Raw genomic sequence first — 24,011 nt, 5'->3', positions numbered from 1 at the left:
GGAAGAGAAGATATAGGAGACGATAGGAAAGAGATCCACACCGCAAGTGGTTGGTAAAGTGAGTGAAGCTAAGTGAAAGTGATTGAAGTCGTGCGAATATGAAAGGATATTCAAGCTACCTACCTAGGTAAGGATGAGTCCAGCTGGAATGTGAAAAAAGAGAGAAATGGGATCAGAGAAGTAAAGACGAAAAGAGATCAAATATGATTGTTCCAGAGGAAGTAGTGAGCTGAAAACCGCCAAATTAGAAATAGAGTAGCCAAAGGTATTCTTATAACCAAGTGAGGCTGGAAGAGCACTGTCAAACGCGCCTCAGTGAACATCGTGCAGCCTCCAAAAGGCGACCGTCAGAAAAGAAACGTCGGAGAAAATGTCGCGGCCGAGCAAAGATGGAGCCGTTGTCTGGGTGCAGATGGCTTGAAGAACATCGAAAATGGGTATATTCTCTACACCTGTCTCTAGTCTAGACTTTTAACAGCCTTGACGAACGCCGAGATTCTTGATGGATCTTGCTTCCCACTCGTTTCGACTCCGCTACTAACATCGACACCCGCGATATTGGCGCGGTATGGTCCTAGGGATTTCAGTATGGATTCAACATTATCAGGATTCAATCCACCAGCGAAAATGATCTTGACGCTCGGATCTTTGTCGAAGAAGGCTTTCACCTCGTCAACATTGAGCTGTTTGCCAGTGCCGCCAACCCCGACATCTAACAAAGGAAGAGCGTGATATCCTCGAGCGCTGATACCGTGGTCATGCGGCGAGAACTTATGGACAACAGGAACAGGGATATTCCTGGCCCATTCGATAGGTTCTGACCCATGGAGCTGAACAACGTCAAGTCCCAATTTATAGACTTGCTCGATAACGTGCTCCAGAGGAGAATCGAGGAAGACACCCACCAGCTGAGCACGATCAGGTCGAACTAGGAGTCTCGAGGAGTGGTCGAAAAAGTCGGTAGACCCGACATCTGGAGCATGAGCAGACTTCCGCGTCGGCTTTGGGGTGGTTTTGACGACCTTAGCTATTTGCAGGGCAACCTCGTCCGAGACAAACCGTGATCGTCCGGGGACCAGAATGATGCCCACAGAGTCTGCTCCGGCCTCAATGGCAGCTTTGGCACCTTCTGGAGTTCTTGTACCGCAAATCTTGACAGATAAAGGTGCCTGGACTATTTCCGAGGACTCCACACTAGGATCTCCGACTAGTTTCGAGATGAAATCCACTGTATTGGACGCCCTCATCAGAGCCTCTCCCACAAGAACGCCTTTGACACCGTCCTTCCGGTATGCTTGAACATCCTGAGGCCCAGAAATCCCGGACAACGCACACACGATGGTGTCTTTCGGCACGATGTCCATCAATCGACTTGTGGTGCCCAGATCAACTTCGAAGTTGGTCAGATCTCTGTTGTTGACACCGATAACTTCCGCCCCGAGGTCCACGGCAATCTTCATCTCATCCGCAGTATTCACTTCGACCAAAGGCTCCATACCCAAAGACTTGGAGTAATTGTATAACCTTGTCAAAGTCTCCACATCGAGCATCTTCACGATCAACAGAACGGTGTCGGCACCGCCGAGACGGGCCTCCAGGATTTGGTATTCCTCGAAGATGAACTCTTTGCGTAGAACGGCAGGTCGGTTTGGCATGCTGTCAAGGCTCTGTCGAACAGCTCGCATGTCTTCCAAGCTACCCTTGAACCACTCGGGCTCAGTGAGCACCGAGATGACACTGGCCCCAGCTGTAGCGTACTTGCGTGCTTGGGCCGGGGCACAGGTGCCTAGTGAAATGATGCCTTTGGAGGGAGATGCCCTCTTGATCTCGGCCAGCAGTGCAACTGGATAAGCCGACTGTCTAAGTCTTTTGGGGAAGGATATCTGAGGAGGGGCAAGACCGAGATCGTAAGAAGCCTGAAGGTCCTCTGGCCTTTGAGAAGGAATAAGTTTCTGCGCTGCGACAGCTTTCCGTCTGTGAGCGTAGATCTTCTCAAGAATGGACTCCTTTTTGGCCGGCGGGTGCCCATTTGTGACACCATTCGTCTCTTTTGCGGGAGAAGCAACTTGAGGATTCTCTGACCACTTCCCTCCAGTCATCCTCAGGAAGTTCTTGAACATGACACGGCCGTTCTCGGTCAAGATACTCTCGGGGTGAAATTGCACGCCTTCGATGACATATTCCTTATGACGCACACCCATAATCACGCCCTTTCCACTGTCAGGTCCTTTAGCAATCCAAGACGATACCTCCAACGACTTGGGAAGTGTTGGATGCGTTCCTGCCAGTGAGTGGTATCTGGTGACCGGTAAGTCTTGTGGTAGAGTGGTATAACATCCCATGCCGTCATGTCTCAAAGGGGATGTCTTTCCATGTAGGATCTCTCCTGTAACATCTACTTTGCCTCCAAAGACGGATATGATGCATTGTTGTCCCATACACACGCCCATGATTGGGATCTTTCCCGCAAAGTATTTAATGGCATCTTTGCTAATTCCTGCATCGGTGTCTGGATGACCAGGGCCAGGACTGACGACCAGTTGTGTAGGATTCTTGGCTATCAAGTCGTCCAGGGTCACCTGGTCGTTCCGGTAGACGGTTACGGTAGCGCCCTCGAGGACGAGGTACTGGTACACATTCCAGGTGAAGGAGTCATAATTGTCTATGAGGACAAGGTTACTCGCAGAAGCCAACTTCTCCGCCGCGACGGGTTGATGGGGGGAGTGATCTATCAGATCGGAAGCTGCCATAGCGATAGCCTCAGACAAGAGAGCGGAAGAGTCTAGCTGTGTGTGATGATATGGGCTGACTCGGCGTGTTGGAAGTTGTGAGTCGACGATTGAACCGCAGTCTGATGCTCGGGCTACTTGCCCACTTAGACTTCAGTGAAGTCTGACTGCGGGTTCAGCGAGCAGGGTGTTGATGCGCAAGCAAGCCAATCACAAAAATGTAGATGTCAGACAAAAGATGCGCCCTAGATGCGAAGTTTTCCAGTATAATTAATGTTCGCCCTTGGAGCGTAATACAGTAAATCCTGATTTCCCGTTTCGCGATCCATTTTGTCCCGAGTTGGAGGTCGCGAAATTTGCGTCATGCTTGGCGTTGATCTGGCATTTCCGTCCCAGTCTTCCCAATTGATGCCGGCAAAGACTCGAGCGCGCATATAGTAATCTTCCACCGTGTAGAAGGGTTGTCTTTTCAAGATGGACAAGCTACACAATTTCATTGCCAGCGTGACTGGTCAAGAGAAGATCGGTTTCATTGACTCGTCGCAAACCTCACTTTATGGTAAGCTCTGGTTTGGTGGAGTAGCACCCCTGGAAGCTGTACTGACCCCAGACCAGTGGCAGCGGCAGCAATAGCCTTCAACCCTATCTTCTGGAAGTAAGTCTGTGCCTGTGTCAGAGCAGATTCGAGAGCTAACAGACACAGTATTGTTGCGAGACAAGGCAAGCCAGGCTTCGTTTCTCGGTGGGCTCAGAGTTAACCAGCTATAGAGTACCGAACTCACTTCTTAACGAAGATCTTTGGCTCGCCGTACTATGGCTGCTATGCACTAGCAGTCACGATATTCTCTTTGGGCATTTTCCGCGACTCTTTATACAAGACGGCACTTGACGAACAACCACTCTATCCCCCTATCCATCAGCCAATTGCAGGGATTGCATGCTTTGTCGCTGGGAATGTTCTTGTTCTATCGAGTATGTGGGCCTTAGGTGTCACTGGCACGTATCTAGGCGACTATTTCGGCATCTTGATGGACTCCAAGGTCGAAGGCTTCCCTTTCAATGTAACTGGTGCTCCTATGTACTGGGGCAGCACTTTGTCGTTTCTGGGAACCGCACTATACACAGGCCGGGCCGCTGGCGTTCTGCTCACTCTTGAAGTCTTTGTGCTATACTTGTTGGCATTGCAATTCGAAGAGTATGTCGGACCCATCATAAAGACGCATGCGCTGACATCTTTAGTCCTTTCACCGCCGCGATTTATGCAAAGAAGAACGCCAGACCCGTGACGCGATCAATGACGAAACAGAAGGATCGCAAGAAGGCATGAGTCGACTAGCACGTTATTATAGACAGACGATCAAGTCGGCGCGATGAGCGCTGAGACTAGGTGCTCATAGATCGGGCATATCGTGGCGGGGGAGGATTTGAGACGACGGTCACATTGATACCCAGAGCATTGAGATGTGGTGGGCGTTCAACACGTCAGGTTTTGCGGGAGAGTGACGATGAGGCAGAGGGCCGGGGGACGAGGCTGGATGTCTATCGCGGCGAGGACGCTTTGGGTGTTTTGCTGGACAACCGGGGTCTTGGCATTGCGTAGTTGGAGAAGCCCTGATTCAGAGGTGCGGGCTACCTCAGGCTGCATGATTCGACCGACTCTTTCGCGTTGCAGTCTGTTCTTCAAGCCTGGACAGCATACGCACCTCTTCAACACCATTTTCAAACAGTTCATTTTCTATGGCAACTTGTGATGAGTCTGCCTAGGTGCCATACTTTGGCTCTATGCGAATAAATTTGTCGCTTCTGCTTCTTCGCCACGTCTGATCTGGAACTTCTTTTGCCTGCGCAGTTTGATCCACCCTCCTGAAAAGCCAACACCCATCCTGCTTGTCTTCAGGCACCGCCAACATGGCGCCGCAACATGTCGAGATTGCAGAGACTATCGCCGCCATCAAAAGAACTTTGCGCCGCGAGAAAGAAGGTAATTACTTCCTACAGGCACATGAAAATGATTCCGCAAGGCCATCACGCTAACCGAGTCCTCGCGTCTAGCTCCAACGGACCAGAACATCTCATCCGCCACGAACCGAGGAAACAAGTTGAGAAGAGGCGCAAGCTCCGTCCATGCTGGTGCCCTACCATACCCACATGGGCCTGATGGATACAAAGAGGTATGGTCTCAATCGGACGCAGCGCAGGAAGGACCAAAGCTCACACCTTCTCCAGAAAATCGACCACGCAGGGTATTCTCGATATGTCTTGGATCGTAATCCCAAACGCTATAACGAATATGGCGACGAACTTGAGGACAGCGAGAGCGATGCCGAGGCCGACGCAGACGCCGAAGACGAAAATCCCTACTCTGGCATTAAACTTGAAGGTAGGCTGGATTTTGTTCACTCTTTATAGTGGGATTGGACTGACCGAAACAGAGCTTCTTTGTCCTCTAAAGCACCCTTCTGAGCTTGCCTCTCATCCTACCCTCTCGATACCGTTCCTCGACAGTGCGCTTCCAGACCTAGTCGTCTCAGTCGAAACGAAACTACGCCAAGAACGAGCGAACTTATGGAGGGCCAAGAATCTGAACAGACAATTCATGGGAGATGAGCCATGGGTGCCTTGCGCCAGCGTCGAAGGCCTCGACGATTGGGACATATTTGAACCAAAGCTCAATGCTCCTCTCCAGCCCGCAGGCAGCAAGAGGAAGAGAGATCACGATCAGGAAATGTCTCAAAATGGAATAAACGGTCATGATCATGCGATTGCCAATGACCTCATTACTCGTCAAGCTGATAGTTCCGTCGAGGTCAATGTCGAGGCTGAGGCCGAGGCGGCGGTGGCTCGTCGGTTAGATCGAGAGAGCGAAGCTGGGCCAAAAGCTCCACCAGTACCTGAAGCATCGACGAAGGAGCAGGCAGAGCGGGAGATGGACGATGTACCAGCTAAAATCGAAGCCGACCAATCTCAGCAAGCTAGAAACTCTTCGGACGAGCAGACAGAGCAAGATCCCGCTCAGGAGAATGACAAGGTTCAGAAAGAAAATGGTGATGACGAAATGCAGGTCGACCAAAACGAAGAAGCAAAAGATGCAAGAAAAGAACCAAAAGAAAACGAAGCGGGGGATGAGAGTGCGTCCGAGGAGGAAGAGGAAGAGGAACAAGCAGAACAGCCGCAACCTACGCGAAGAATCACGCGCGCGTTGGCCGCAGAGCATACGACATCGACCATTACAAGCCCTCCCCTCTCACCGAACTCTACCGCGTCCACAGTCGATTCCTCCCTGCTGCAAGCTGACCCTCTGTTTCTCCTCCCGCCCTCACTTGCTGCCAACCACAGAGTGCCCAACAGCCTATCACGGCTCGGGCTGCCCGTTGAAGAGTTTCTTGAAACCCGCAGGTTGCTGTCGATGTACATTCAGAAGCAGGAAGAGAGTGTGCGTGGGTTCGAAGCCGTCCTGGGGAAGTTGATCAAGGCTAAGAGAATGCGGGATCAAGTCTGGGAATGGTGCAAGACGGAAGGCCACGTGGGGGAGTGGTCTGACGGCGAGGACTGGGTTGACGCCGAGGCATGGGGCCTGGCGCCCGACGAGCTCAAGAAGGGCAAGGACGAAGAAGAAGTCGAAGGTCAAGAAGACACTGGTCGAAAGGGCAAGAGGAGAAGAAGGGATTAGAAGTCCCCTGATACTACTAGTACATGTAGGGATGGTGCAAAAAGAGCAGCGTCGCACCCAACTTCAACGCGATCTACCCGTTCGAATCCCGATCCTCAAATGTCCGCGTGCGCCGAGCGCGTTTCTTGATGATGATGATGATGATGATGATGAAGAACAAGAAGAAGAAGCATTATGTAACGAAAGATTCCGAGCAAAAATTGTCATGGTTTTCCGCCTATCTGTTCTCGAAGGATATGTAATCATGTTTGCGATAACAGCAGACTGGGGAGGTTATTTTTTCATTTATTATTCTCGCGACTCTCAACGTCAGTTGACCGAACTAAGGTGATGTCTCGCGTGCCAGTTGATGCTCTTTCGTAACATTCTCCGCTCCGCCCGCCTCAAGTCTAAAAGCCATCAGTCTCACAAAGGCAACCCAGCGACCCGCGTGTAGTACTGGGAAAGAGGAGAAAGTGCCACCATCGATCCTATCCTCCCCAGTATCTCCTCTTCCCCCCTGACAACAAGCACGGTATCTAGTCTCTCCAGTCTCTTGTCTCTTTTGCACCATCACTGCCTCGTAGGGTCGTGGCACTTCGTTCGATGATATTGGGTCGAGCCCCAGTCCCATCCCGTCCCATCTCGTCTCATCTTTTGATGTTCCGGTTTGTCCAAGGCACGAGCTTGCCATGTCACCCGCAGAAGCCGTGAGGGATTTACAGGAGCGGGCTGATTGACTGTGGCATTTGTTTTTCTTGCCATCTGGTGAGCAAGTGGGTGAGTGACTGAGTGAGTGAATTTCTGCCTAGCCTTGGTTCTGCTACTGCTGCTGCAAGACGACGCCATCGTCGTGTTCGGCGGTGGCGGTGGCGGCTGACATTGTCATCTTCGAGTCTCCGTCGTGTCCGATGGCGCCGTCGCTCTCGCCGTCGCTGCTCTCGGCATCCTCGATGAACAAGTGTCCATGCTTGGGTGTGAGGCCGGCGTCCTGCAGCCTCGCGCGCATGCGGCGGCGCTCTTCGTCCTGCCACCTCGCGAGCGCCGCGGCGGCGTGCACCCGGAATCCAAAGACCCTGGGCTCGAAGCGGCGTCGCGACTTGGCCGGGACCAGGGCCGGGTAGACCTGGAACAGGATGTTGTGGAAGCTGGAGCCGAAGTAGGCGCCGTCGATGGCCGCGTGGCGCGACGATTTCGGGTTGTAAATGTCCTCGCACTTTGCGCAGAAGAGCTTGACCGTCTTCAGGCCCGGGTTGTCGCTCGGCCCAAAGGGCAGCAAGGGGTGGCTGTCGCACAGCACGCGCGGGCACCGGCCAAAGTCGCACTTTTTGAACTTGTCGACCATCTTGGCCAGCCCGCGCGTCGTCACAATATACCGCGCGTGCACGAGGCCGTACAGGTGGCGAGCTGACTTCTCAATCGTCTCGCGCATGTCGTCGTCGCAGTCGAGGTCGAACACGTCGGTGATCAAGTCCAGCGCATGTTGGTAGTAGTGTACCTCGGTGTTGAGCCCTGTGAGGTTGAAGCGGTCGGTGATGTATTCTTCGTCGATTTCGCAAAAGTATTCGTTCCCTCGAGATGATATGAACTGTGAAATGGCCGGGGTTGGTTAGTGTTTTGCATTTTAGCATTTTAGGACGTGAATGAGAAAACGTAAAGGATAACGCGGCGAAGAAATTGATATGGCGAGTCGTGGAAAAAAAGAGCAACGAATAGAGATGGGAGCTAGGTTTGTGTGGAGAAGCTTTCGAAGTCCGATATCAATGCACAGGCGTATGTTTCCGCCGAGTCTGAATTGTGCTGTCCTTTGACCGTGTGTCGTTCAGGTCGATGTCTAGGCAGGATACTGAAGTCCAATACAGACATCGGGCACTTGACTCTCTGGCAGTTTACCAGAGATCGGCCGAGCTATCGAGAGCAAACAAGTAGACATTCGAATGTAGGATCTGTTCTCATATCTTGTCTGATGACGACCGACCGCGGGGGCTCACCGTCTCCTGTAGCCTGGAATTCATCCCACGACATCCACACTTCTTTCTCCTACAGCAATTCGAAGAAGAAAGAATATTCCAAAATGACAAAATCACAGGGAATCAAAGTCTGTACGTACCCAGTCTCGCCAGTAACTTGTGTAGTCACTATCAGTTTCTGACTGAAAGTCCTCCATCATTCTGGCGGCATGAACCTCTGAAGTTAGAGGGACTGATGTAGACAATGCCGATTGTCTCGGACAGTTTAGATGGTCTGGAAGGCAATACGCCCGATTGATGTGTGCCGTGCGAGGGGAAGTGAGCAATGTGTCGTTGGTTGTTGTCAAGATGTTTGCAGTGCGAAAGTGACCAGCGATTCAATCAGGTTGACGTAATGTGGCTACATGCTTCACCGCACGGAATCCAGGCGCCCGTGACTACGGCAGTGCACTAAGACCAGTCTTGGCACTTATCTCTCGGCGCTAACCTCATCTTGCACCTCTGATACTTATCCGTCTCCGACGCCCGTAGTTTATCCGCAAGCATTTCTCACCGCCCACCACCAGGCTTTACGCAGGGGGCTTCAGCCTCGTCAGTGCACCGTTGAACACCTGTTGTTATTGAGAAGAGAATGTTCACAATATGGACAATATGTTCATTCAACAACAGATACCACGGCATGCCGCTTACACGAAATTCTCGCCTTGGCGAAAAGCACAGCCAGATCTCGGTAAAATGGCGAGAAACGCATTCCCCTCAAGTATGTGATTCTTTTCACTGGGAGTTACATCTTCTTTCTCCATTTGACCAGTGGCAAACATATGAACAAACAAAATGTCGACCTCGGCAGCAACAAGTGGAGAGCTGGTCTCCCACAGCCACAACAACAACGACAACAGCAACAGCAACAGCAACAGGCAAACCGGCAACGAAAACAACGGCGGCGGCGGCAGCAGCAGCAGCAACAACAACAACAACCATGGAGAGATGGGCCAGGTCGGGGGCGCTGTTGGAGCAGGCTCCAACCATCCTCGACTCGTGGGTCCTTACGACACCCGCCCCCCGCCTCCCACCACGCAACATCCGCCACAACCAGGTGGTCTGGTGTTCAACCGGGGCTCTACTCGAGCACCCGCGTTGTACACCTCGACAATTCGAACGATAGTGCCGCACGTCGCCATCAGGCAGGGACACAACGTGGCGGATAGGCCGTATGCCTATGAGTGCGAAGTCTGTCGGAGGCGCAATCGGAAGGTGCAAGACTTCCATCGACACATGAGGCAGTTGGAGGGGAGGGAGGGATTTCGGTTGGTGCGGCCGGTACCCCAGGTGGAGATGACGTGGTACGGGGTGGACGATGCAGGGTACCGGTATAGGGGTCCGTTGTTGAGGCTCGGGCAGGAGCCCTTGAGCAGGAGGCGAAGATGAGAGCGGCGAGCACCAGAGAGACATCGGGGTGGTGTACGTGTGTATGAGAACGACAAAAATTCGGTGCCGCCAACATTCTTCTTCTTCCTTCCTTGAAAGTTTTCCAATCCATCGTAAGGCATTGTGATGGAGTTGGACACCAGGCGTACACATACCTGCTACTTGATCGAAGTCAGGCAGGAAGATATTGTCATGCCGTCACAATCAATTCGCTAACATGAATCGTCTTCGACAGTGTAAAACCTTCCCTGATAGTAAGTGGTCAGATGGAGGTCAGATCGACGTCCGTTAAATCGCAGCTCATGGTCTCGTTTGATATCCATAGAGACATTAATTCTATCATCATCGACTCACGGCCAGCGATTCAGTAGTGCTTCGTTTCGAACCCGTCTAGGATTCTGCGATTTCAACTCCCGTAGAGCCATCTAACGGTTAGCTGGTGATCAGAGATCCATTTGATACGAACGTCTAGCAGAGTCTGAGGAAAATGTGGTTTTGAGCGAGTGAAAGAGGCCATCGGAAAAGACAGCTCCGATGTGAGATCAGGATTTTCCAAGCTGCTTCAAGACAAGCCCCGTGGAATCCGATGCTGCCTGATAATCCGCCATATTCGGGTTGAACATCCTCCCGATTCGAAGGAACAGCACAAACGTCGGCAAACTGTCCGTGATATCTGATGAATGAATTGGCACATGGAGGACGGAGTCTGTAAACAGGTACAACAAATCCGGATCCAGTAGATACGGCTTCAAAGCTTGGACACGGACGTGCCTTGTTGACCCTGGGCAGTGGATCGGGACGGAAACCATCCGAAATGGGTCGAAATCACTCCACTAAAAAACTTCCAACCCACCCACACAACATCCGAAAGCGGGCCAACGACTTAGCTTTGGGAAAGTCGTAAAGGTTGGACCATTTCCAAAGCATGTGAAATTTCTGGAACTATCGGGCTTCAATCCAGCGCCGAGGGAAGACTCTCAATCAATCAGTCGTCTTGTTCGGTTTCAGAAGGTTCCGTGCTTATTTGTACAAGTACGACTTCTTCGCTTGGGCCCCCATCAGTCACCCTTCAGGAGCAACCACCTCAATTGGGTTAAAGACTTAGCTGGACCATGCGTCAGCCGCGCATTTTATTTGTTCCCTGAGGCAAATACGGGATACGAAGATGGATGATAATCAGTCCTGCTGGAACCATTTTTGCTGGTCTCCTGAACCTCACCAAGCCGAGGTACGAAAGTACTTTAGGTGTTTGGTTTGCCCTTTCGACCCTCCTTTCACTTCCAAAGTAGTCAATAGGGTGACAAGCTTAGAAAACAGAACACCTTGTGAGAAAACCCGACGAAACTAGTTTCGAGACTGGACTTCAATTATGGCTGAGATCAAAACCAGGAAATCGGTACGTCGTCGTTCGTGCCCGGTCCTTGTGTACCAACCGACCAATCCACCTACCTCCCTGCCTACCTTTGCCTGTTATAGGTGAACTGGCTTTGCTTACTCGCTAACACACACATGTCTGTCCATTGCAGAGCGACAGCTTCGCAGCGTTCGTCTCCTCGGAAAAGAGCACATGCTCGCGACAGGCACAGGCGAAGGCGCTCGCTCGTACGTCCCCGTGGTTAACCACCGAATGGGTCAACGGCAACGTCAACTTTGATTCACACTTCAAGGACTATGAGATTGAGAGTCCGGCGGTAGCCCTGCAGGAGGCCGTCGGCGGTGTGGTCAAATGGGTCATGGACAGTATCATAACCGAGTTTGGGAGCGCAGCCAGTGCCACACACGGCACCCGAGGCTGCGGGTGTGTTCACTGAGCTTTTCGGCGTAGTGTTTGATGGTCCTCGACCGGAAGGAATTCCAGGCGTCAAGGTTTGTGGACTATGGACGACAATCCGAATGTCGTACAGTATATGAAGTTCATTATCCACCTCGTTCTATGGGGGGTATCTGTCTATCTTGAAGAGCAAAGTCTATGAGCGCCGTTTCGTTTTCCAATATAGCAAGAATTAAGAGGGGTACATAATGCAAGGTGAACCGATGATTTCATTTCACGTGTCGCCTTTCTGTGTTACCGACTTGTGGATGGATTCGTCCTCGTTTTGCTTAGATCCAATCCAGCGATCGATGTCGATGTATTGACCCGGTCGATATCGTAAGGACTAGCGTTGTAGTTGGCAGCTTCTGAGATACTTCCAGCTTGTGACTTGGTTCTGGTCAAAGATGCCCGGTCAACTTGATCGGTGGATGACCTAATGGGTTCGAACCGCGACTTCGGTTCTGCGGCCTGCTCTTCCGCTGCCCCCTCTTCCGAAGGCACGGAAGATGCGAGACCTCCTGTGGAAGTTGTCTGAGCAGCCTTGGCCCGTAGCTCGTCCATGGCCGCCTCTGCTCTAGCAGCGTAAACGCAGCGTGCCCGGATCGACGCTCCGTACTTGTAGAAGATGAAGGGGAACGGAACGCAAGCTAACGCCAGGAAAGCCGGGATTGCACTAGCCCAGTGGATGTGTAAATTTTTGAACATATCCTCGGTAAACAAGGGGAATGCAGCACCGAAGAGAGATCTCAATACGGTGTTAGCTGCGAGGACCGATGCAGCAAAGACGGTATAGGAGTCGATGAGGTAATTGGTGACGACGAGGAAGAGGATACAAAACCCAAAGCCGAACGGCACCCCCGCAAGGACCGGCGAAATCCAGTGAATCGATGGTGAATTGGTAAAGGCGAACCAGAAAAGACCGATTGGGACAGCGACTGCTCCCACGAATGCGGGAGGAAGTCGTGCTTCGGCTGGGGCAATGCCACCATGCTTTTGAGCGGCTTTGAGGTAGAATTTGTTGCAATAGCCAGAGAATACTATGCCCAACACCATTCCAGCGGCGACTCCGAGGAAGGGAAGGCCGCCAATGCCTTCGGACCAGCCACGGACTTCCTGGAACACAATCGGATACGCGCCGAAAAGAAGGTAAAGGGTTCCTGGGATAATCAGCGTGGGAGAACGAGTGGCAGTTGATTTCAGAGCTTACCATAGACGATTGCGATGTATAATGACAATAGTAGTACAATTGGCTCCATGAAAAGGAGAATCCAAGGTCGGATCAAAGCAGTCGGCAGGAGCGACTTCAAGGAAGGACGCCCCTTCTCCTTGTCCGATTGCAGCATATAGACCTTTCCAGTCATCTTGGTTAGTTTGTCAACTCTCCGACGAAGGATAACCGGAGCATATGTCTCTGGAACGAAAACAGTTCCGAGGATCCAGAGAATTCCGGAGAAGATTGTCAGCATTCCCATTACCCATCTCCAGCCCTGTGTTTCCGAAAGAAAGCCACTGCAGAAAGGTCCAAGTGTTGGTCCCATGCTAGGCGCTAGGGCGAAGATCCCCATAGCAAGTCCTCGTTCGCTCGCTGGGAATATGTCTGCAATCACACCTCCAGCGTTCGTGAAGGGCGATGAACCGAAAGCACCAGCGAAAAACCGCAAGACCAACAGTGTACCGATACTATTGGCGCCAGCGCATCCGGCATTGAAAGCTGTGAATCCGCAGAAACTGATGAAGAACATCATTTGTCGTCCATAAATCTCACTTAATGGCGCCCACAGGAGTGGCCCTGTGGCGAAACCGAGCACGAACAATGAAATTCCGGCTGTGATCAACTCTGTGCTTGCGCCGAAGTCGAAAATGAGCTCTCGAAGAGTGCCTGTGCCTGTCGTTAGTGTGTTCCAACAGTCAACACACATCCGGGCCCATTGCAACGTACCGCTGAATGCACTTGAAGCGAAAGCAGAAGCAAGCATTTCGGTAGCGGCGATCCAGCTAATCGTCCATCTTCGGGACGAAGTCCAGTTGTAAGGGTTGCCAACATCATTGGGAATGTAGGAGACGATGTATGGATCTTCCTCCGTGCCGGAACCCGGATACGGATGTTTGAGGACTTCTTGTGTGATACGCGCCTGGTCGACTACCAGGCGGAATAGTGAGAGATGTCGAGGGGCAGGATCGTCGAAGTCGGTCTTCTCGGCCATGGCGTAGGATCGGGGTCACTGATGACAGGCTGAATGCAAGATGCTCATGCCATACGAAACAAAGTACAAGAGATACTCAGGTGGGAAAACATCAACACTTATCTAAAGCCGAGCGGCTCCCAGCATTGCATCATAAACTTTTCATCACTTTAAGGAGGCCATGGTGAACCGTTATCCACCACTTGCAGCCACTCAAGTTTGGCAGCAGATGTAACGTGGACATCCTGGCGCAGCTTGATGGATTGGGGGTTCAGCCGACCGCCGGCGGAGGAACATGATCGAGAGATACAGTACACATGGCAGTCGCAAAATGACACCCGACCTTGCTGTGGCGTCGGCCTTGCCGTTGATGAGTGGTGATTAACGGTGTTTGTTTTCGGCCGCAAAGATGGACAGGGGTCTGATTAGCCGTATCCACAAAATGTCAAGGTCGGATACAGGTTGCCGAGCCCTAGCAAGGGTGGCCTCAGGAACATAAATAAAACCAATCTCGTTGAATGATGCTGTGTGTACTGTATCAAGATTTTGGTACCTTGGCGTGAACAGTAACATCCAATTATCCGACATCGAGTAGACTTGTAGACATTGATCGTGCGCTCCGTATGCGACGAGAGACCACTGGAAGGGAGAATCTCAGTGATAAGGGAATAAGGACCAGAAGGTCTGCACTCCTCGTGCTCGTACCCTTAATCTTGATTTTTTGCGGGTACGAGCAAAGATCCACAGCCTCGTGAACCTCGGCACTTGCGAGGCGGACCGGGTATGATTGGCTGGGTTTACGCGAACCATAACCTCGATGCCCACGGTTTGGTAGATGGCGAGGTGGGTTCGTGTCGCTGATGGCCGCCTTGATAAGAAATCCACAGTCTTTCGCTATACCAGAATCAGTACTTGCTTCGATCACTAATTCTCTCCCGAGGCGCACCATGTGGTATTGTATTTCCTTGCATGGCTTATATAATATGTTTTATACATCGACAGATGAAACCTCGGTGATCGCTTCCCTCATTGTCATTTTTCAAACACCTTGAAGCACAGCATCCTGCTGTGAAAAGGAGCCTTTATAAGGATGATGTAAATGTGGAGCGATGACTCTGAAGCCGCCAATCCCGCCGGCACACACTGTCAGCGTAGTCAGTGTCGGCGTCAAAGCGGTGGCTGTAAGTTCGTCGAAGCAAGCAATGAAACGAGCATGGCGGGAACGGTGCCGCAGTAAGAATATATATCACAGTCATCCCAGACAAGGATGTTGAAGTCACAGGCACTCCAAAGGCGGACCAGTACCAGGATAAAGCCACAGATGCTGGGACGGCCATGCGATGATGGTTCTGCCCTGATTGCGGGAGGTGTGTGCTAGCATTCTTTACTGCCTTTTCGAACGTGCTTTCAATCCCTTTCAACTTGGTTCGTGCGAGCGGCGATGAAGATCCTCATCTGTATCTTCTTGGCACTACACCGTACAGGGGAGGGGACGTGGTGAGATTGTTATACTATTGGTACTCTGTAGATCAGGTATCATGCTACCAGCACGCGCGGAGCTAGGAGGACCGTGTTTGAAGCACTTGGCGTCATTTGAACACTCGGCATACTTTCCCCATATGATCTGCGCCGTGGCTCAAGAGCAATGCGGATTCATCCAGGAGCTTTCGCTATGCCCCAGATGATGCGACCGGAAGTTGGTAAGATGTGGGCGAGCTACTACTTCTCAGCACAAGAGTCTGTAATCAACTTTCCGCTGAGAAGAGCCGAAAGCGCCCAGACTTGTTGCGGGTGACTGACTGAGCGATTTCGGCCGTGCCCGGTGACCGTCTCAGATGCTCAAGTGGTCTGATCCATCCAACGTCTACAATAGCTGATGGAAACAATAGGTAAATGCTACCGCCCAGCTTTCCGATGTGTCGTGAGTTATATCCCAGCACACTAGCCGCAGGCAGGATGGGCTTCCGCCAGTACGAGTGATAGCTTCTGGCACGAACCCTTGGCTTTCCAATATTCATCCCGCCGTGCTACTGACCCCAGGTCTTTATCCACGCAACGATAAGGTAACATATAAAATGGCAGAACTACTCCCTTTACAGTATTCTTCCGTTCCTCACGACCAAAAGACACCACAAGCTACAAACAGTGGCACTGCTACCACCACAACACCGATTGCCAAAAGCATTACTGAGATGCCGAGAAACTCAAGAGCGTCATCAGACGCCTCAGGACACCCTGAGAGCACCCCGACCTCACCCAGTCTGAGCCGAAGGAGCACCGAGTCGACTCACCTAGAACGGCGCAATTCAAGACTCGGCGGCGTAATGGACCATATTAGAGAAAGTCTCTCTCAAGAACAAGAACGACTCTTTGGGCCCCGTAAGTCGGCTCAGCAACACCGCCAATACCAAGCCAAGGTGGGTGAGCACCTGGAACACCTACGCGAGCAAGACAAAGCCGACCGAGCTCGTGCTGAGGAGGAGATGATATGGGAAGATAACAACAATGGTGCCAGCCCGGCCGTACAAGCCCGTAAGTTCTTCGATTTGAACGAGAATTCTATGGGCGCTGATTCCGAGGAAGTACGGCAAAGACAGTGGAGTTGGGGTTGGCCAGGACTCGGAAACTACCCTGATGCAGCAAAGGATGCTCCAAAGCCTCGACAATTGAGCCATTCTACGACACACAGCCCGGATCTGGAACACAAGTTGGAAGAAGCAACTTACGAGGCCATCGACAGTGCAGCTGAGTCCGAGAGCTTTGGCTGGCCTGGGCTCGGTGACTTCCCAGCCTCCAAGAAACCATGAACAGAAGCAGTCGAAAGACAACGAGAAACGATTACCATGTCCAGAGGTGATGCTTAACGGTGCCGTCGCAGCTACGATGAAATTGAGAAATTCGTAATTTCTTGAGCATCCACGTATCGCAAATAACAAATGGGTCGGGAAGATATTGTATTGGACTCTAAAAAGTGATGCCCGGTTGGTTGCGTGAGTTTTCTGTTATTTGAAGGCTTCAAAAACAGCTACTGGCAATACCTACATACCGAGGGAGAGCGCGTAGCGGCAATGATGAGACCGTGTGCAGCGTACTTACTGTAAGCCTATAGGAGCAGCTGGAGCCACATTGTAATGACTAAAAGTTTTCTTCGTTGTTGTTTAGGGTTTTTGGGGATTGTATGCCCCTTCGTAACAGAGGGTGGGATGCCTGGAACAATGACGTTGCCGCCGAAGATTCTAGCTGCATCTAACGGCGCAAGCGTCTTTCGCAGCCACCACTCTTGTAATGACACGGTGGCCAGTCACTCTCCACTTCCCAAACGTCCAGACTCGCAACTTTCACCCCAGGCTATGTGCAGAACCATGTTTTGGAGAACTGATACATTACGTACTGGAGTCGGATGTTCCAAGGGTGAAGTAGATCCTTGAATAGCAGTGCTCGCACAGTCTGAAAGGTCTGCGGCTGGAGTGTCTCACGAGTAGTCAACGGAAAATAGGACTCTTCGATGCGGAATACTCGGTCCTCATCTCGAAATTTCCAGAGCGTCCATCTCAACGCCACCAACGTTCATGGGATCCAACATGACAGTATCAACCGATGTCTAGAAGCTTCAAGTCGAGTCTTTCCCCCGCATTCCGGGGATTCTATCCGCCATGCATCCGGGTTTCGAGAACGTTCACCCTACCGTGCCCTCACGTGTATAAAAGAGGCCTGAGCACTCCCTGAAACCTTGTGTTTAATCAGACAACAAACAGAACAAAAAGCAATTGAATGACTAGCACTTTGCGACGACTACCTCAGCGACTACTTCGAACACCTCATCTTCGAATCGCCAAACCACAAACAAGAAACATGGCTCTGTTCCCACGCTTCGGATCTGCATTCGGCCCCTACCGTCAAGAGATGGGCCCGTTTTTCAAGCTCTTCGACGACACCTTCTCTGAACTCCAGAAGATCTCGGACACGGCTCAACGCACCTTCACGCCCAAGTTCGACGTCAAGGAGTCCAAGGACAAGTACATCCTCGAAGGTGAACTCCCCGGCATCGACCAGAAGAACGTGACGATCGAGTTCGCCGACGAAAACACCCTTACCATCAAAGGCCGCACCGAGCACTACCGCGAAGAAGGCAGCAAGCCATCATCCGATGAACAACAGCAGCAGCACCAGCAAACTGCCGAATCGGGAAGCAAAGAAGTCGCAACCACCGGAAGCAAGGATGTCGCCAAACATCAGCCACAAAACACGTACTGGGTCACTGAGCGCAGCGTTGGCGAGTTCGCTCGGAGCTTTGCCTTCCCAACTCGCGTCGACCACGACGGCGTCAAGGCCAGTTTGAAGAACGGCATCCTCAGCGTCACTGTTCCGAAGTTGCTCAAGAACAACACTTCCAGAAAGATTGAAATCAGCAACGAGTAAAGAGCCAAATCGACTGCTTATTCGCCATCATCGCCTTCAATAAGTGTGATGGCTAGGAGAATCAGGTCAAAGGGTGCGATTGTCACACGAAGTCATTTCTGATACCTTGTACAAAAACCCACAAACATAAGCCTGCATCATTCCTTCTGTTGATTCCTCACGACTACAAAGTAATATCTACGACCTACGAACTACAATTACTCCAACGACCATCACAGAACATGCATCACGCAAGCACGCACACATCATTCATTCTGCATCATGCATTGGCGTTTGTTCGGTTCTTTGCTGGGACAGTTTGCTTGTATGAGTGTCGGAAATGACTCGAAAAGTCGAAAAAACGTCACATTGTCCGCTATCAGTTTCGGAATCGCTGCAGATAGGTTTGTTCTAATCGATTTAATTGATTGATTAATCAACTCAAGACCAAGTTCTCAAAAGTGTTTGTTCCATGGCATTCGTTAACAGTAGATCGGTATTATCGTGACTCATAATGACTTGGTGTGGTGTGATTGTCGTTTTCTTCCTCGCTTCATACCGTACCATACTGCTTGTATGCATTAATGATGTTACACTACCTCATGAAATCACGTTACATAGCATCTCGTCAATAGGGGCTCCTTGCGCCACCAAAAGCTATTTTCCGCGATCGACTATGGCGACGCCCGGGCGACAAATCTGCGCTAGCTGGACCAATGGCTTGTATCACTCGCACACCCGCAAGAGGTCTCACACCGCGGAATATGCCAGAGTACTCCGTAGCTCAGAGAATGTCGTGGGCAGGTGAAAGGGCGATAATCCGTGCTGAAGCTGAAGCATACATTGACGCAGCTTGTTTGGCGTTCAATATGCCAGAGGAACAAACACCTCCCAGAACCTTGTCTGCGGCGGCTTACCGGGAAAAAGCTTCTTGCAAAAAAGGATTTTGAAACTTGTAGAACAAAAAGAAAGAGGCTCGTTGGCGCTAGAATGGTCATAGGTCTCCATATTTATCTCATAGTTGGGTAAACGACTGGACTGCCCTCTGATTGTAGTCACTTGGCCTCCGCACCCGCATCCGTCCTCAGAGGCGGGAGCCGAGGGGAAGAGGGTTTGGTTCCTTTTGTGGGTCTAGATTAAGGTGATGGGGACCTTTGCTTGTCCTCGAACCTATCTTTTAGCTTTTGGAATGCACTGTCAGCGTCTCATGGTTGGCTGGTGCAATGTCTACAAGTAGTAAGCAGAGTAAAATTGCATGCACTATGCTGACAACCAACAATTTGGGCACGAGGGAGATAAGAAATATTGCGAGGAACCGTAACGTCGTCGAGCCGCGCTCACCAAACAGACGACTGCATGTCGCTCTTTCGGCGGCAGGCCGGCATCGATCCAAGGCATCGTCCTTGATCTTTATCTATACACTCCCCCGCGGCCCTTTCCCGTCTTTCGTTTTTCAGCATCCCTCTGCCTGCTCCGTCTTCTCGATCGGCGATACCCACTTCGTCCGCAAGCTGGCGTAGTACTCGACGCTCGGAGTCAGCTGGTTCCTGACCTGCGGCTCGTCCAGTGTGCCCAGCTGCACGCTTAACATGCCGGCGTACTTGTCTGCGGCGCCCGTCCTCCACACCGTGGTGCTGCAGACGCCGCAGAAGTGCAGGGTCTGGAGGGAGCCGTCCGACGTCTGCGGGTACGAGTAGGTCCGAAGCATGGTCGGCTCCGACGGCGCCAGAAGTTTAAACTGCGTGTCCAGCAGGAAGATGCCCGTGCTGAACATGGTCGACGTCGACTTGTGGCACTGCGCACAGTGGCAGGTGAGCTGTTTTTGCGTGCGTGGTCAGTCTCCCTTCACCCCTGGTGTCGAACAAGCAAACAATGGGAGCGTGTGCACGAGCGTGTGCACAAGGATCTTACAATCTTCAATGGCTCTCCTTCAAACTCATACCTGATCTTACCACAGAGGCAAGCACCGGTCGGCATTTTGGGAGAAGGAGCCTCAGTCGGGTTGTGACTTGTCGGTCTCGCGAGGGGAGAGAGAATGGGTAACGAGAAGTCTAGAAAGTCGGGGCACCACGATGTCCTTACAGGAAATGCCTACGCTCGAGCTTGCTCTCGCTCGGCAATGCTGCACAGAAGGATTATGTATCTATTCCCTATGTAGTGGGTCGGTGATCGTATCTATCGGCTGCGGACCTTATAAACGCTTGTGTGCTTGCTAGACGGGTATCCAGCGGGACCTAACTCCTGCAGCACACCCTCTTGATGCCTTGCCCTACACAACCAATTGAGGCAGTTCTGGGTAGATTCCTCTTCTCATCGCCATGGCCGTACCTGTTCCGGGGAGTGTGTCCGCGCCTTTCTCCCGATTTAGCACGTAGGTGGTGTCAGTGGCAGAAGGGCTCGTGGCTAAGCATGCATCCTTACATAAGTCGCCGGCGGCGTCTCCACCTGCGCAATGGCTCTCCTCCCCTCCCTCTCCAGGCACGACGCCAACACCGATCCGAGAAGAAGATCGATGGGTGCATCATGCAGCGCATCTCCGATCCGAGGTCCATTATTAATGCTGCTCGCTACTTGCGAGTGATTCAATCACCTTTAGTCCGCCACCTTTCTTCTTGGATCGGTCGCAAAGGCTGCCCAACTGAACGAAGTAGATACAGACACCAGACAAAATGGGGGAAGGAAATATGTGGCCATGAGGAGAGGGCTCGATGTGCCAGTGACGTTCGTCTTCGAGGCAGAAGGGACGTCGTCTGGCCTCAACAAGTCCGCCATCAACGCACACATTGCCCGTCAGGCACATCGACGGCGGCGGGAAAAGCGTTTCAATATTCGAACAGAGGGGCTGAGTAACGACAATAGACACAACGTGAAGAATCAGGCACAATGGGTATCTCCGACGCGGTCGTACTCCCACACCAAGGACTATGACAGTAACTATGATAGCAGCATCCCCTCGCCAGTCAAGCTGGCGGGAAACTCTGATCCGTTCTCGTCTAGGGCCATCGCCGTCACAGCCCAAGTCAACCGCCTTCTGGTCTTCACGCGGGACTTCATTCTCCCCGCTACCCACGCCAACGAGGCCTCCGTCACCGGGGGCCGTCTACATATGGACCTGTTTTGGGGCGACACTATCCGTGGACTCGACGACGACGGCGGCGTTGCGGGCTATGCGTATCTCGCTCGCTCGGCGTCGATCCTCTCCACCCTCACGCCTTGGCACTGCTTGAGCGTCATGGCCCTGCAATACCTGGGTAAAGCGACGAGCAATCTGCGGAAATCCATTGTCATGCACAGCAGCAGCTCATCCACATCGCAGGCCGATGCGTGGGGCGTATACGCGCTGTTCTGCGCCGAGATCGCCGGGGGCAACCTTCCGGCCGCGGCTGTGCATGGGATGATGCTGCGGTGTCTGATCCAGCCGGACGGGAGGACCTTGTACGTGGAGCGACGGCTCTTGATGGTAGTCCTGCAGCAGGACATGACTCGAGCGTGCCTTTCTTTGACGAGGCCGTCGTTCGATCTGCACAGGTGGGCCCGGGAACACCTCCCGACCCGGATCACGGACGATCTCATCGACAGCGTAAAGGACGGGAAGAGCGAGAACCACGATCACCCGCACCCATCGGCATTCCCTTTCTCGTCCGCAAACCTGTCCTCCTCGCTCTCTCCCGCCCTGCGCTCTGTCTTCCTCGGCGTGCGCGAGTGGCTTGATGCCTTGGGTATCGTGATGCTCAACCGCGGCCTCTTGAACCTGGCGTTGCTGATCAACGGTGCCATGAAGATCATGGTGCTCGAGGGACACCTACTCAACCTTTACTTGGACCGCATGGATGAATGTCGGGCCCTCGCGCCGCAGTCTCCTCCTGCCGCGGCCCTGGTCGAGGCACGCATGGCCCTGGCAGCGCTCTACTGGGTGCGCCGCGCCGCCCACGAGCAGCTAGACGCCGGCTCCAAGCTCGAGGAGGCCGGCTCATGGGCATTTGACATGAGCTGTGTCGTCGCCGTCAAGCTGCGGGATCTTGACCTAAGGATTCTCCAGTTGGAATCATCCTCCTCCTCTCCTTCCTACCCTGCCGAGACACACCATATCCGCAGCTTGGACCAAGACCGGCTGTGGTGCCTGTACGTGGGCACCATGGCCGAGTGCAATATCCGCGCCCAGGACAGAGATGGCCGGGGCCAGGTCCAGACACCTCCGCCGGCGGCCGGGGAACAAGTCGGCGGAGACTCTAATGGATACCATAAACAGTACCACCATCATGACCAATCCTACCACGGCACGCAGCTCGTCCAGCTCGTCGCCACCTTTACTACCACCGAGATACATTTGCCCCGCAGCTGGGCCAAGGGAGGAGCGGGCCCGTGGGCGTGGTCCAAGATGGAGCCCGTGCTGCACCGGTACCTGCACATCGACAAGATCAGCCTGAAGGCGAAGCGATGGTTCATGAATCAATGCACGGCGACCTTGCTATCTTACGACGTGACAATAAAGAACCAGCAGTTCTGGCGACAGCGCCGTGAGGCTGATTTCAACGAAGCTCTCCCAAAGGGATCTCAAGCTCTTGTGAACGCGATATCTGGTGGCCCAGATATATGCAGATAGATTGGACCTATTGGGAAATATTCTCGAGAGTCGACACGAGCGATTTGGGTGCTACAGAAGACCCCACGGCTGCACCAAAGTATATCTGGCGACGCTTGTGGTGCTATGGGCTAGATCCACCTAGAATTTCAGTATTTATGTGCCGGTCACAGGGACTCCGGTTAGAGGGCCTCCAGTTCTGCACATTAGCTTTTGTAGACTTAACTGATTGTACTACTAATTCGTCGCGACAACCACTAATCATGCGTACCTTTTTGCCATATGGTATGATGTAGGGGATCCTCAAGTCTATCAACATCATGCTTTGAAGTCTGTTGGACGTGTTATTCGGCGTTGACTCGCGGTCCCTCGGGTGTTGGAAAGCAAACGTTCTCACGATAACCAAGATCAGACATGGTCACAATGGCTGGCTGTTGCGAACTGTGGTGCCACGTTCCCGAACCCCTGTACTATACAGTAGGGTGCGCTTGCGTGGTTCACTGCGAGGAATCCAGGGGAGGGGGACAGGAGGGAAAAGAGATTCGTCCACCCGTCTGCCGGTCAACCAAAAGAAGCACCGGAGCTTGAAGCCATGAGCACTGGTTGAATCGAGCATTATTCTTCGCGTCGGGACTGCAAGCCTACCTAGCCTTCTACGGGGTCAGGGCCCCCCTAAAAGAAAAACAAGACCGTGATGGCTGCTGCTCGGGACGGCGCACGTCTCTCCTGACAATCAGATATCTGTTGACAGAACCAACTTCGCGCATTCCCCTCTCCTGATAGAGGTCCCCCGTGCTCTCAATGTCAGCAAAGCTGAGAGGGATGATGACATGCCTGTCTATCCTCTGTCCGTCTTCCGAAACAGCTTAACGCCGAAAAATGTCTGGTGATGCACGACCTCTGTTTCCCAAACTTGAACTTTCGTCGTGGATCGAAAGAGTGGTTCCTTTCTGCCAGACAATCAGTCCTTGCTGCCGAATCAGTCCCTCTGCGTCAGTTGCAAACTATAGAATGAATACCGTAGGAAAACGGGTAGTTGGTCTTTGCACGCGGCATTCGGGGAGAAATATTCCGCTCGAACATCTGACATTGACGTGAAATAGGCACGCGGAGACGAGAAGAGCGAAAACCACGACAGCTTTGCGGCATCGAGATCTTTCGACTTTTCACGAGGCATGGAGGGTTAGTTTTACCGACACCGCAACTCGCGTCGAACTTTGCATCTGCTGAGAGGCGGCATTGCAACAAAAAGGCTTTGC

General features: G+C 52.3%; 11 protein-coding genes across 11 annotated transcripts; 7 read left to right on the top strand and 4 right to left on the bottom strand.

Annotated features, from left to right (window-relative positions):
* Window positions 1-458: 458 nt before the first annotated feature.
* PV08_08615 (uncharacterized protein) lies at window positions 459-2,750 on the bottom strand (the record flags this gene model as incomplete). The annotated part of the gene is made up of 1 exon (XM_016382940.1): window positions 459-2,750. One exon carries the CDS (start codon window positions 2,748-2,750, stop codon window positions 459-461), a length of 2,292 nt encoding a protein of 763 aa, XP_016233643.1.
* Window positions 2,751-3,203: 453 nt separating this feature from the next.
* Window positions 3,204-4,056, top strand: PV08_08614 (uncharacterized protein; the record flags this gene model as incomplete). Its single annotated transcript, XM_016382939.1, has 5 exons — window positions 3,204-3,288; window positions 3,345-3,384; window positions 3,433-3,463; window positions 3,524-3,924; window positions 3,969-4,056. The coding sequence occupies 5 exons, from the start codon at window positions 3,204-3,206 to the stop codon at window positions 4,054-4,056; spliced, it is 645 nt and encodes a 214-aa protein (XP_016233642.1).
* Window positions 4,057-4,637: 581 nt separating this feature from the next.
* PV08_08613 (uncharacterized protein) lies at window positions 4,638-6,399 on the top strand (the record flags this gene model as incomplete). The annotated part of the gene is made up of 4 exons (XM_016382938.1): window positions 4,638-4,710; window positions 4,782-4,900; window positions 4,956-5,109; window positions 5,162-6,399. 4 exons carry the CDS (start codon window positions 4,638-4,640, stop codon window positions 6,397-6,399), a joined length of 1,584 nt encoding a protein of 527 aa, XP_016233641.1.
* Window positions 6,400-7,201: 802 nt separating this feature from the next.
* Window positions 7,202-8,548, bottom strand: PV08_08612 (uncharacterized protein; the record flags this gene model as incomplete). Its single annotated transcript, XM_016382937.1, has 2 exons — window positions 7,202-7,966; window positions 8,489-8,548. The coding sequence occupies 2 exons, from the start codon at window positions 8,546-8,548 to the stop codon at window positions 7,202-7,204; spliced, it is 825 nt and encodes a 274-aa protein (XP_016233640.1).
* Window positions 8,549-9,182: 634 nt separating this feature from the next.
* PV08_08611 (uncharacterized protein) lies at window positions 9,183-9,776 on the top strand (the record flags this gene model as incomplete). The annotated part of the gene is made up of 1 exon (XM_016382936.1): window positions 9,183-9,776. The coding sequence occupies one exon, from the start codon at window positions 9,183-9,185 to the stop codon at window positions 9,774-9,776; it is 594 nt and encodes a 197-aa protein (XP_016233639.1).
* Window positions 9,777-11,145: 1,369 nt separating this feature from the next.
* Window positions 11,146-11,587, top strand: PV08_08610 (uncharacterized protein; the record flags this gene model as incomplete). The annotated part of the gene is made up of 2 exons (XM_016382935.1): window positions 11,146-11,172; window positions 11,303-11,587. 2 exons carry the CDS (start codon window positions 11,146-11,148, stop codon window positions 11,585-11,587), a joined length of 312 nt encoding a protein of 103 aa, XP_016233638.1.
* A 254-nt stretch (window positions 11,588-11,841) lies between these two features.
* PV08_08609 (uncharacterized protein) lies at window positions 11,842-13,793 on the bottom strand (the record flags this gene model as incomplete). The annotated part of the gene is made up of 3 exons (XM_016382934.1): window positions 11,842-12,746; window positions 12,797-13,468; window positions 13,529-13,793. The coding sequence occupies 3 exons, from the start codon at window positions 13,791-13,793 to the stop codon at window positions 11,842-11,844; spliced, it is 1,842 nt and encodes a 613-aa protein (XP_016233637.1).
* A 2,054-nt stretch (window positions 13,794-15,847) lies between these two features.
* PV08_08608 (uncharacterized protein) lies at window positions 15,848-16,579 on the top strand (the record flags this gene model as incomplete). Its single annotated transcript, XM_016382933.1, has 1 exon — window positions 15,848-16,579. One exon carries the CDS (start codon window positions 15,848-15,850, stop codon window positions 16,577-16,579), a length of 732 nt encoding a protein of 243 aa, XP_016233636.1.
* Window positions 16,580-17,543: 964 nt separating this feature from the next.
* PV08_08607 (uncharacterized protein) lies at window positions 17,544-18,191 on the top strand (the record flags this gene model as incomplete). The annotated part of the gene is made up of 1 exon (XM_016382932.1): window positions 17,544-18,191. One exon carries the CDS (start codon window positions 17,544-17,546, stop codon window positions 18,189-18,191), a length of 648 nt encoding a protein of 215 aa, XP_016233635.1.
* A 1,432-nt stretch (window positions 18,192-19,623) lies between these two features.
* On the bottom strand, window positions 19,624-20,147 carry PV08_08606 (uncharacterized protein; the record flags this gene model as incomplete). Its single annotated transcript, XM_016382931.1, has 2 exons — window positions 19,624-19,986; window positions 20,082-20,147. 2 exons carry the CDS (start codon window positions 20,145-20,147, stop codon window positions 19,624-19,626), a joined length of 429 nt encoding a protein of 142 aa, XP_016233634.1.
* A 715-nt stretch (window positions 20,148-20,862) lies between these two features.
* PV08_08605 (uncharacterized protein) lies at window positions 20,863-22,773 on the top strand (the record flags this gene model as incomplete). The annotated part of the gene is made up of 1 exon (XM_016382930.1): window positions 20,863-22,773. The coding sequence occupies one exon, from the start codon at window positions 20,863-20,865 to the stop codon at window positions 22,771-22,773; it is 1,911 nt and encodes a 636-aa protein (XP_016233633.1).
* Window positions 22,774-24,011: the final 1,238 nt, after the last annotated feature.

The sequence above is a fragment of the Exophiala spinifera genome (genome assembly GCF_000836115.1).
Source record: "Exophiala spinifera strain CBS 89968 unplaced genomic scaffold supercont1.6, whole genome shotgun sequence".
Lineage (NCBI taxonomy): Eukaryota > Fungi > Ascomycota > Eurotiomycetes > Chaetothyriales > Herpotrichiellaceae > Exophiala > Exophiala spinifera.
The sequence above is the reverse complement of the archived record's forward strand: the minus strand, read 5'-3'. Positions and strand labels throughout refer to the sequence as shown.